At 35.0% G+C, this 13518-nt stretch overlaps 1 protein-coding gene across 5 annotated transcripts in view; it reads right to left on the bottom strand.

Moving 5' to 3' along the window:
* Positions 1-13518, bottom strand: part of LOC120541024 (myoferlin-like) — a 152689-nt gene that overhangs the window by 52128 nt on the left and 87043 nt on the right. For 4 of the 5 annotated variants that reach the window (XM_039772264.1, XM_039772294.1, XM_039772274.1 and 1 more), the window contains exons 16-18: positions 11882-11964; positions 4521-4559; positions 126-250 (exon numbers count right to left, since the gene is read on the bottom strand). In XM_039772264.1, the coding sequence (XP_039628198.1) occupies positions 126-250; positions 4521-4559; positions 11882-11964 (247 nt within the window). The remainder of the gene's footprint in view (positions 1-125; positions 251-4520; positions 4560-11881; positions 11965-13518) is intronic. The other variant, XM_039772284.1, reaches the window with a different exon arrangement.

Genomic DNA, 13518 nt, shown 5'->3' with positions numbered 1-13518 from the left:
GTTAAAGATGAAGAATGGAAGGTGAAGCAAGAAAATATATATAAACAAGGTACAGAGTATAATGAACAGCGTGGAAAGCAGATAAGGGTGATGAAGCAGAAGAATTTGACTTGCAGCATACTGACCTTTCCAAAATTGAGCTCATCATAGGGATCAGGAAATCCAGTGAACTCTCGTGGACTCCCATACAAGTTAATGTAACAAGGACCAAAAGCTGGCAAGAATCCGATTTCAGACTCACCAGGAACAGCTGTAGATAATTTAAATAAAACAATGTTTGCCACTGTTTTCAAAAAGTCATATTTGTTAGTAGTTAGTAAGCTTTAATGTGTGAATTTACATAAATAGAGGTAAAGTTGTTTAAAATCTCAACTGTCCGTCTTTTTTGCAGTCTTAACAGTGTCTTACTGTTTCAGACAAAACACAATGCTTTTTGGTAGAAGTAGTTGCAGATTTTGCATTGGTTAGATACAAGAAATGGCAATACTGCTAAAACTTCATGCTGCTAGTAAGATACAAAAACACACACATGCACAAACATACACATATACAGGTTAATCCTAGGGAATATAAAAATCCATGAATAGGTTTTGGACCCAATTATTGTACATTCTAAGTTTTCTGCACTAAATAAGACGCAAAAAGTTGTGAGAAATGCAAGATAGAATGGCCATTGTGTAAGTGAATCACATGGGTGAGGTTGGCTGCCGAGACAGATGTGTGGCATCCCGTTGACAAAGTGCCTAGTTCTGCAGTTTTTTAGAGAACTGCATCTTTTTACAAAATACAAAACTTTTTAGAATAAATTTGTGTTTATATTTATGGTAGTAAATGACAAAAATGATTAAAATTACAGATACAGTACAAAAGAAATCCAATAAAACACTAAGCACAAAATGCTCAATGATAAAGCACTCACAAAAGCAGTCTACATTCGCAGATGCAGATGACAGTGGTGTATTTATGAAATTAAATCTCATGTGAACAGCCTCCTAAAAGTTTTGTCCTATTATGACACTGATGTAAGTGAAGATTTGTAGATGTTGGGAGTGCTCCCCAGATGAAGATGTTCTTTCAACCCAGAAGAAATCACACGAACAACCGGGCACAGGAATTGAACATAAACCAAGAGAAAACTGTAATCCAATTGGTGTAAATGTAATCCAGCTGTGCAGTAAAGCTCTGAAACAAAATGACATCACTGGTTGCAATCCTATTGGCTTCTCGTGGCTCACCTGTAAAACTAGCAACCGTAAAAGCTGTCCAGTAATGCAACACTTCTGAGATTGCTGGGATTTACAGTCCATTACGCTCTAGCAGTGCTATTTTAATCTATGGTTTTCTACAACAGGCCACAAAACTTGCAAAATAATTTCCATTTAATTATTGATGACAAACCTGCAAATACCAAATCCCATGTATTGTCAATATGCAAGATGTATATGTATATATTAGGTCACAGACAAGAAAACAAAAAATATTTAGCTAGAGAGGCTTCAGCTCAACCTGCAATAAAACAAATATTCTCTAACAGAAAAAGATTGATTTTGCTATGCAACAACTTCTGGAATGAACCCCTTTTCTAACAGTGCCCCCCATTGCCTCCTTTAATGTTTATTTGTGTAAGATGAGGATTTTAAATATATTTATTTCAAAATAATATATTTTCAGGAGAAAAAAAATATTTGAAATTATACCTAAAATGTAAAGCATAACTTAATTATTCTGCACAATAAGTATTACTGAAATTGAAGGTATCTATCATCACAATGTCTGAAGAAAGCACTTTAACGGCCTTTGCATTCCATTAGATTTACTGTATAAAATACACTGCTTGCTAAAATCTTATTTAAAAGAATATTACTATGCTGGTTCAAAATTAAAAAATATGCAAGAAATACAGTGTGCAAGTCCAGAGGCTAAACTAGTGGTCAGAGGTTACCTAAAGAATTGAACTGCGAAGCACAAGGTTACTGGTTTGAAGCATGTCACCAACCCATCATGGAAATCATTCAACCTGTCAGGATTGCTAGTGCAGATTGTTAGAGTGTGTTAAAATTATGCAACATACACAAGTATTAGATAACTCTTAATAATGTGTCTGCATAATCACTGAAATTAATAACAACTGTTAACCAACACTTTATTGACAAATAAATATGAGCATATTAAATACTACCAAGTTATGGAGTATTATATATATAAAAGGTCTCCCCGTAATGTCCATTCCTAATAAAGGAAGCTTTAAATACAGTAAGTAGTAAATGTCTGTTTGGCCTTGATTTATAATATCATAAAGATCTTTATTAAGAATGTAACATACATCACTCAAATAAAAAACAGAAACAACACACACAGACGTGAATGTTATTTAAACCTTTCAGCAGGCTTTATCAATTTTAGTAATGGGAACGTGTACACTTTATAAGCTTAATATAAATAAAAAAAAGAATATTTTAATAAATAAAAAAAAATCACAACAGCAAACATCAAATTTCAATTAAAGTCTGCTAAAAGCTTTACTACTGGGTTTAGTAGCCACACAAAAACACTAAAATATCAATGAAAATGAGTAAAGTCAGAATCAAACCATGCACTGAAAACAATGCTTAACTCTTTCACAATTTACCTTCCTGGTCCACTAATGGCAACACTGAATTATCTGTGCCGTGTTACGGTGCTCACCCTGCGCCTCTGATTCAGAAGTGTTCAGTTTTAATTTGGTTCACTTTAGAATATGATGAATGCACAAAAATTACAAATAAGAAAATGATGGAGAAAAAAATATATATTATCACCTTGAAATGATAACTGTGATTCCTTAAAAATCACAATCACAGAGTCAATAGAGAAAGTTGCCAGGTATATACATATTGTATGACTATATAGAAATGAGGTCTTTGTTTCAACATTGCTTTCCAATATACTATTTTGTCACCATGCAGAGTCCCTGATGGAACGAAAAGATTCAAGTTAGAAAATTCATGGTTTTCTTACTGTTTTTGTAAAAATTGATCTATTTGTATGGAATGTTGTGTGATTTCAATAAAATCAATAAAATTAAAAAAAAAAACCTAATTGTAAACATAACCTAAAAGTTCTGTTGTAAAGGTATGCAAGAGCATTAAATATAAAACTAAAGTGAAAGAAAAGAAAAGAAAATTCCTGGTTAGTCGCTTTGTTGCAGGAATATCAATTTTCTTAGTATGTTATTAAATGACCTTAGGTAATATTTTAATGTTTCACTGTGATAGGATTAGGAATATTTTAGATCTGTTCATTTTAACCTGGGTTTGGCCTTTTCCTTCTGTTACAGGAAAGTTGAGGCATCCCATTTACTGATGGCTTGAATGCTGCATATGTATTCTCTGTTGGTTGTAGCTCTTCTAGTTGGAGATGCTTTTCATTAGTCTTTTGGAAGGCCTTTTACAGATTTATCGCCTAAAAGATAACGTTACCAAAGAAAAGATCAGCTCTGTGACAGCCAAAATTACATTTTCTGTCAGGTATTTTTCTTACTAGAGTTTTCCACCAGAAATGGGTTTTTATCACCAATCTTGAAGCCTCTTGGCACTCATTTGGAGAAACATAGCATTTTATGCTGGCAACTGTAATAACCACTTATGCCTGGGAAGTATAAAAATAAGCATGAAAAGTAATATTTAAGCATGGAAGTAGTACTGTTTAACCTCCTTAACCGTAAAACTGGGAAGGTTAAGGTATAGTAAGCATGAGGGGGCACAAGATACATGCTTCTGTTTTCACAGCTGGTATATCTTTTGTTAGCTATTAAGGTCGTGCTGTGCAGCAATGGACACATTCTCAGCTGTCATCTCCTTCAGTTAATGCTATCTGCAATTGGCCTTCCAAGTTAAGAAAAAAATGATGTGATCCAATTGATATTATTGGCTATGTTTACATTTAAATGTATTTTTTAGACTTGAATTTCTGTTATGTCTTTCAGTTCCCTTGCATATCTCTAAAACTATTATATTTAAAATGGGCAACAGTAGAAGTAATCTAAAAATGTAAGCTGTATAATGTGAACTGTGTTCCATTTTGGAAAAGTTTAAAATATACAACCAATGTATTTTGTGAAAGAATTAAACAATCTAAAACTACATAAGCACACACAAACCATGCAAATCAAAAAGGGCATGCTTTTTTGTCCAATGTCAAATTAAATTCATGTGCTGTAAATAAGATCTTCTCAGAAAGGTAAGAAAATGTTCTGAGTTAAGGTCAAGCACTATGGGTTTAATAAAACAAAGAATTTTTCAAATACTTTACCTCAGACTGACCCAATTAATTGAAACCCAATATGATTTATAATTTCAGTAACTATATAACAGCAAGCAAAGCATAAAGGAATGCATTGCTCAGAGACTTTCTGGTCACGCATTTAATTGTAATACATCAGTTATAAAAGCTGATTAGGAATCTTATATGCATATTTTTAATGAGGATCATTTTTGGCATTGGACAATATAAAAATGCAATTTATTAACCACAAATTGAACCTTCAGATGCTGTAGAAGCCCCATATCCCGTAGATGTGTCTAAATTAAATAAAAGAAGATCAATAAATGTAATTAGCTAAAATCGTAAATGTAATCGACTAGAAGCCAAACGTTTTTCCAGTGCAAATCTGTAAAGAAATTTGAGTATTATTATTTAAACTGCAAGTACATATAATACACATTATTTAACAATACAAATATATATTCATTTTAAAATTTCAACTTTTAGTACATTTTTTTTCCAAGTAGTGACAAGAATGCATTCATGAAACAATCTGAAATGACTTAAGCCTAAGAGAACAACAGCTTAAAACTGACACAAGCTACTTTCTGCCTCACTTAAAAAGTGCACAATCAAACCTTTAAAATTATCATAAAGGATTGGTAGACTATGTAAGCAAAATGTGATGTTCAACATTGTAAATTAGCTCAGATCCAATATTTTTACAAAATACTGGTATTTGTTTCTAAATCTGGCAAATTAAATTAATCTTAAAGAGTTAGTTAGAGTAGAAGCAACTTGTAATTCTTCCTTTCTTATAACCTTTCATTGAGGTTATTAAAATCAAAACAGTTACACCATAGAAAATGATAACCTATGAGGTTGCCTCATATCTGAAATATACTGTAACTTTCTCTGAATTTGCACCAGAAGACATCATGTACAAATCAATAAGAATTAATGGTGATACCAAAAGAGTGTAATTCTACAATGGAATACATGTGTTTGATATAAAAATGAGAAAAAGTCTTTTAGACTAGATATCCAGTCCTAGACACTGAACTATTTTTAACAATAAAAAGTGGTAGAGTGAAACAGATGGTATCCAGTACTCAAAAGTATTGCAAGATAATAGTAGAATATAGCTCGATAAACCTCTGTCATTATCAGAATTACTGGATGCTATAAAGTCACTCCAAGGTGGAAAAGCAGCAGGCCCTGATGGCTACCCTGCAGAGTTTTACAAGAAATTCTCCGCTCAGCTAGCTCCCCTCCTATTAGCAACATTTACAGAAGCCAGAGATAACCAATCTCTTCCACAAACCTTTCGCCAAGCACTAATCACTGTCTTTCCAAAACAAAATAAGGACTTATTACAATGTGCATCATACAGACCAATTTCACTTCTGAATAACGACGTTAAAATACTCTCTAAAATCATAGCTAGAAGGATGGAGAAAGTGCTCCCCTCAGTAATATCACAAGACCAAACTGGATTTATTAGGGGCCGACACTTATCTTCAAATCTTCGACGCCTGTTTAATGTAATATACTCACCAACTAAATCAAACACCCCAGAAATATTATTATCATTGGATGCAGAAAAAGCATTCGACATGATTGAATGGAAATACCTTTTACTATTTTGGAGAAGTTTGGGTTTGGCCCGAACATTTGTGCATGGATTAAATTACTGTATACTAACCCAGAAGCTTCAGTTTGCATCAATAACATTTGCTCAGACTACTTTAAACTAGAACGTGGCACAAGACAAGGATGCCCTTTGTCACCACTGCTGTTTGCAATTGCCATTGAACCACTGGCAATACATTGTCGAAATACTGATCAGATAAAGGGGATTAGCAGAGAAGGACTGGAACAGAAAATCTCATTATATGCAGATGACATGGTACTGTATATATCGGACCCAGAAAATTCTGTGCCTGCAGTCTTAGCAGCACTCACAGAATTTCAAAAGCTCTCTGGTCTCAGAATTAATCTGAATAAAAGTGTACTCTTTCCGTGAATTCGCAAGCATATAATATTAGATTAGACACCCTTCCTTTTATCATTGCAGAACAGTTTAAATACCTCGGGGTAAACATCACAAGTAAACATAAAGCTCTTTATCAAAAAATTTCGTCGTCTGTATGGAAAAAATTAAACAAGACTTGCATAGATGGTCAACCCTTCATCTCACACTAGCTGGAAGAATTAACACTGTTAAGATGAATATTCTTCCTAAGCTCCTTTTTATTTCAAAACATACCAATATACATTAATAAATCGTTCTTTAAGCAATTAGATTCAACAATAACCTCATTTATTTGGAATTCTAAACATCCACGCATCAAAAGAGCGACCCTACAAAGACAAAAGGCAGAAGGCGGCATGGCTCTACCTAACTTCCAGTTTTATTACTGGGCGCAAATATACAGTCGATAAGAACCTGGACACAAATAGAAGAACATACACAGGCATGGACCGCAATAGAAGTAAAATCCTGCAGTACTTCTTTGTATTCCTTGCTTTGTGCTCCAATAAACACACGTTATCGGCAATACACTAATAACCCAATTGTGCTCCACTCACTTAGAATCTGGAACCAATGTAGAAAGCATTTTAAGACGGAGAAGCTTCTTTCTGTGGCACCCTGCAAAAGAACCACCTCTTTCAACCCTCACAAACATATGCAGTTTTAATATCTGGAAAAATTTGGAATTAACTTGCTTAGAGACCTTTATATAGACAACGCCTTTGCATCCTATGAACAATTACGTTCCAAATTTAACATTCCAGCTACAAATTTCTTTCACTATCTTCAAATCAGGAACTTTGTTAAACAGAACCTTCCAGATTTTCCTCATCTTGCACCCTCATCCACGCTGGAAAAATTATTGCTCAATTTCAAGGAGTTAGACTCCATCTCTACAATATATAAAATCCTTTTACAATCCCTTCCTTTCAAAGATCCAAGAGGACACTGGGAAAATGACCTCTCAATTAATATATCAGAAAAGGAGTGGAAAGTAGCAATGCAGAGAATTCACTCAAGCTCCATATGCGCAAAGCATACAATTATACAACTCAAAATTATATATCGAGCACATCTGTCTCGACTAAAACTCTCCAAAATGTTTCCAGGGCATGATCCAACCTGCGAACGTTGCAACCAAGCCCCAGCCTCACTAGGTCACATGTTCTGGGCCTGCTCCAAATTAACATTATTCTGGACAAAAATTTTAATTACCTCTCAGACAGTCTTGGACTCACAATCCCTCCTAACCCATTAACAGCTGTGTTTGGGGTTCTTCCAGAGGGTCTTAAAGTGGAGAAAGACAAACAAACTGTGATTGCATTCACTACACTGTTGGCACGCAGACTTATTCTGATAAACTGGAAGAACCCAAACTCTCCTCTTTAAGTCAGTGGGAAACTGATGTGTTATATTATTTAAAATTGGAAAAATCAAATACTCAGTTAGAGGATCTGTGCAGACTTTTTCAAAACATGGCAGGATCTAATCAGTAATATTTTGAAATGATTTTATAAAGCACAGAGAATTTGTTGATTTAGGTATTTTTAAAAGCCTTAAATTTTACACCGTTTGGCTTGCTCTCTCTCTCAAGGGTGGGGATCGATCTGTTCTTAGCATAATTCTTTTTTTGTAAAACTTGATTGCTATGTATTGATTGTAATAAAATTAATAAATAAATAAAAAAAAAAAAAAAAAAAGAATATAGTTTAGAACACTGTGAAAAGAAGATAACAACCAGATGTCACCTTTCCTGTCTGTCTCAGGACCATGGTTAGGACGACACAGCTTCTTCTTCATTGTGTCTAGTGGTGCAAAGCTCCAGGACCAGAGAGTCATGATATTGAGTTCCCTTGTCCTAGTTTACAGCAGGGAGTGACACATGAGGCTTAACTGCTCCAAAAACTAGCCTTTTTATTATGAACTGACAAGGTGCTTCTTTCTAAACAACAGAAATCATAAGCACAACCAAATCAGCCCATGACTCACAAACATATATAGAACTCTCCAACCACTTCCCACTTTCAGAATGATCTGGATGCTTAATGTTTTACACTCTCATCCGAACACAGAAGACTCCTCTACAGACTCACCTTCTCCAACTGAGGGTCATATTATACTGGGGTCTATCTCAGTAGCACCAGCCACAAGGCAGGAAACTGCCCTGGGCAGGGCACCAGTCTAACTCACACACACACCCAGGGTGCATATTAAGCCACTTTGAAATTGCTAACCTAACCAGGGTCACTTTGGAGATCTGGAAGGAACATTAACACAGGGATTATGGGCAGATTCCACAAGGACAACAACCAGGTGTGTGATTTGAACCTAGGATGCCAAAGCCACTGGCAAATCATTAAGAATGATGAGGAAGTATTGCAAAAATGTTAAAGACGACAAATAGTATTTCACATTTAAGATAAATGAACAAGACTGTTGTGTCTGTGGTCAGAAGTTGCTTTTTCCAGCTTTGTCTTTTAGCCAAGGTTAAGCCTTTTTCATCTCCTAGGGATCCTGATGAAGTTACTCATGCTTTCATCTTTTCTTGGCTTGATTACTGCAACTTGTATTCTGATATCAGGAAATACCTGAAACACCGGCTGCAGGCTGGTCTAGAATGCTGATGCCAGTTTTTGGTCAGGGACAAAGTTTGATTCTGTATCTCCAGTTTTAGCCTGTTTACACTGCCTGTTTGTTAAATTTTGCTGTTGGTTTTTAAATCAATACATACATGGGTATGCTCCTGCCTATTTATCTGAATTGTGTGTTATACACCAGCCATCTAGAGAGCTTAGATCTACCAGTCAGTTACCTCTTGTTGTCCCTTGTACTAAGTGCAAAACTAAGGGGGACAGGGCTTTTGCAGCTGTTGCACCTCATCTGTGGAATTCTTTACCTAATTACATTAAGGAGTCACCTTCAATTGAACTGTTTAAACCTAGACTGAAGATGTACAGTATTTCTATTCTCTAATGCTCCGTGACCTTCACTGATGGTTCTTTACTAATAGTTGTTTGTTTGTTTTAATTTACTGCTAGTTTGTATTGTGTTTTATTATATTTTATCCGGTTTATTTTATTTATGTTTATTGTATATTTTATTATAAAGCACTTTAGCTACAGAACTACTGATGTCATTTTAAATGTGCTCTATAAATAACTTGACATTGACTTTTTTGTGTGAGGAAAGACTATACAGTTCATTAAGATCCTGATCAAATACTTTACAACAGTGAAGACAATGGTGGATGGAAGATACACAAGCATTCATTACATCAATGGCGGGGACTGAAAAAGGATAATTAGGAGATTTCAAAACTGAATGACACTTGAAAGAAGATCTTTTGATTTCATGCTTACAGTTATTTTTATTATTAAAGTATGTTGCTTCAGAAGATCAATCAATATTTCACTGAAGCCAGGCACAAAGGTCTTCAATACATGAATTGAGCTCTGTAGAAGTGAACATCAAAATCAATATGAAATCAAACCAGACAAAATGTGTGATATTTTGTACAGAACAGCTTGTGGATATGAGCTATTTGATTAGCTATTTTACTATACTATAAAAAAACATATGGTGAAACAACTGAGGATCACTGTGCCAAAAGATACAGTATGTTCAACAAAAGAAATGTGCTATAAAGAAAGAGCATAAACAGGGAGTCTAAGGAGGTACAGAGCTGAGGAATAAGAAAAACAAGACGTCAGAAGGAGCTTAATGTCACAAAAGAATGCATCTTCTAAATTAAAGGTTTGAACAGTTATTCTAGATAGACAACAGAAAATGGACTAGACATATTCTAAAAGGACTGTGAAAATATTTAAAGAAAGTAGAACAAAACAGACAAATGTGTTAACACAGATAAATTTTGTTTCAGGTAATTCATACAGGACATGTACATCAGGCAAAAACACGCAAAGAAGTAAACTAGAGAATGATGATACACTGAATTCTTCTTCTGGCAGAACAGCAAAGATGAGAGTCAAACTTCATAATACCAACTGTGAAATATTCTAAATGGTAGAATTGTATGGAGTATACCAACGCTTGCAGGACACCTTTTTTTTTTAATCCTGTTGAAGCTAAATGGCATGGCCCAACTTCTCTGTAAAATATACATGATTTATGTCCTATTCTCTAGGGCTCTGCTTTACACCATATCAGTTGTTAGTAGATACATATGCGCTCAGTTTTGCATGGATTGTCTCTGCCTTGTGCTCATTGTAGTTTAGTTCGTCTCTAATCCCTAGGGACTGAACTGGATTTAATGACTTATGAAAAAAGATATGCTGGCTAGACGTACACATTTGAACTTCACTGTACTTTGTCAACATGACACTACTACCATTACCACTAAAGGACGGATAGTGTATGTATTTACAATTCAGTATTCAAAAAGTCAAGTAGCTTAGTTTTCTGTAGGGTGTATCACTCAGGCTAAAGGCGCTATATAAAAAATTGTATTGTTATTACTAAATGGTATACAGTAAAAAGTACTCTCAGATATCACCCAATATACCCCTAAACAGAGGAAATTAGATTTTTAAAAGTCAAATCTAGCTCCATCCATAATGTTCAATGCCTGCTCCTATCCAGCAGAAAAAGGTTTTCTGAAAATCTTCCATTACAGTTGTCACTAAGGCTAAGTTCACGCTATTACATTAACATTTGAAAACACTGTTTATAAATGAAAATTTACTCTGTCCACACATTTTAACATTATTTAAGAAAGTATACTCTTCCATACTAAAACTATGAAAACACACATGATGTAATCATGCGCTTACACTGGGCATGAATGCAGCATAGATGCCTTTAACTGAGCATACACAGTGTAGTTTTGGCACAATTTAAGCCCAAATTGCAGTCACCAAATGATATGAGTTAGCCCTAATCATAGTTTCATCAGCCATAACTTCATGTGGAGTTATCAGAGGGGTGTGATGCCCAACTGCATCTTACAACTAGGCTATCACATGATTGGAAGAATTTCCATCATGTCAGAAATTTCAGTTGACTGTCTTGAAGATTTAGCATTCTCATATTGCCATTAAATTTACAGAAATTCATTTAGCTGGAACCTTTGTTTTACCCATCCACGTGAAACACCACGCTAGCAGTTTTGGAAGTATCCGACTGTGGTGAGTGTTTTCAGCAGTACTGATTTCTGTGTATTAAAAAATGCCAAGGCAAAAATGAAGCAAATGTCTGTAATTTAAATTGAAAGCATAGCTGACAGGGCCTAAAAACAAGTAAGGACACTACGAATGCTTGTGGCGAACAAAAACATTTTAACACAGACAGGCTTATATGTATAGATTCTACTGTCGGCTCACACTATAACCATTCATCTGTATGATAAGATAAAGAACAAGTTGTTGTTTGAGTTATATACCATAAAATAGGCAATAACACTGCAGTATAAATAACTTCATAATATTGTGAACAATTTAAATACAATATTCTATATTTTTCTTACATGAGGCAAATTCTATTTAGGACTATTTTCCACTGTTACATTATCACACAAAGTGCAAAAATTCAGGGTTTGCTTATTATGACAAAACAATAAAGAAAAACAGTTCTTATCAAAGGCCTCACCTTCACTTTCTCCACCTGCAAAAGCAATTTTACTGAGGCTCAGGTAGACTGTCCCAACAGTGTCATTCCTAGTCAGACGATCCCTATTGAAAAATTAAACATAAAAATGTCATTTTGTTTTATAGAAATTCAGAATATAAGTTCCAAATGTGTGAGCATACTAAATATATGAAGTCCTGGATATGACTGTACTTTGTATAAAGCATGTTAATAAAACCTTTTAAACACAAATCAAAGAGTATTGACTGTTATATCAATTAATTGATAGAAATCGATTTCTAAAAAGGCAGTGATTTGTAGTTTTTTTGTTCCACCATCCTTTAAATGAAGTTAACAGCTACTGGCCATTAACAAACAACACCTACAAAAAAAAAACACCACAAAAAAGCTTGCATACCTTATTTAAAGAAATTACAGCTTTACAACCAACAGATGGCACTGTATTCAAGTTTATCTACTGTATAGAGGAGCCTCTAATGATGGAGCTTCCTGTCTTCCTTTGTAAGCAAAACCTGAACCAGCTGGTCTGGCCGTGGCACTGCTAAATCTGGTGTATGTTATGTTACAATAGGTAAAACTGAAGTTATGTTTAGTTTTTTCAAGGAAGTGCCTAGCCATGTAGAAAAAACTATAACAAACAATGCTAAACTGTACTGAAGTGAATTTTCTTGTAAGCCCATATAATATTAATATGTGTAGATTAATATTAATATATGTAAAACATGAAAAATTAGTATTAGTAAGTTTCTTCAGAGAGACAAGGGATAGTATTTTTTAAAACAATTCCTTTTGCTTTTTAAACAAGCAATAGCATAACTGAAAAAAGTGAGTGAAAAGTCAATCCATAAATTTATCATTTAACCTGCTTATTAAGTACAGGGTCACAGGGAGCTCATTCAGCATTCCTAGTTGGGATATAATTTAGTACTTAGAAATAAAATGTCAATGGTGGGTACTTATAGAGGCATCAATCTCTTATAATAAGCTGAATTAACCTTAACAGTTAGGCAATGCAGAAATATTTGACCTAGAATTACTGTTTTTGTAAACAACACCAGGCCCGGCCTTAGGCATAGGCGAAGTAGGCGACCGCCTAAGGCCCCAGATCAACAGCGACCAGGCCCCTGGCCCGCCCCTCCCCTCGCATGTTTAAATCACGTGGGCCCTCAGGGGGCCCCTGGACCCCCCTTTCGCCTAGGGCCCCATAATACCTAAGACCGGGCCTGACAACACTCTTGGAGGATGACAATGCTCCCTTCTCATATAAACCAGAGAGTAACTGGAATAAACAATGCAAAAAAATGACTAACATCCAGACAACGTTTGATGTCAACACAAGTTTCTAAAACTATAAGGAACAAACTATTTACTGATGCTGCTTGATCCAATTCTATCACATGTAACCATGCCCTATCTGCACAACATCATTCACTGGATGATCTGGAAGGGGTGCTAGATCACTACGGAACAATTCAGAAACTCCCTTGACATAACATGATCATCTTTAGGATGCAGGAGGAAGTATGTGGACGAAAAACTCTGAGAAACACTGAGAGAATACACAAACTTCCTACTGATGAGATTTAAACTCATCCTTCTGAAGCAGTGGTGCAGCAGAACAAGTTCTTGTGCCACCA

The sequence above is a fragment of the Polypterus senegalus genome, chromosome 1 (genome assembly GCF_016835505.1).
Source record: "Polypterus senegalus isolate Bchr_013 chromosome 1, ASM1683550v1, whole genome shotgun sequence".
NCBI classification, from domain to species: domain Eukaryota; kingdom Metazoa; phylum Chordata; class Cladistia; order Polypteriformes; family Polypteridae; genus Polypterus; species Polypterus senegalus.
This window is presented reverse-complemented; position numbering and strand designations above follow the sequence as displayed.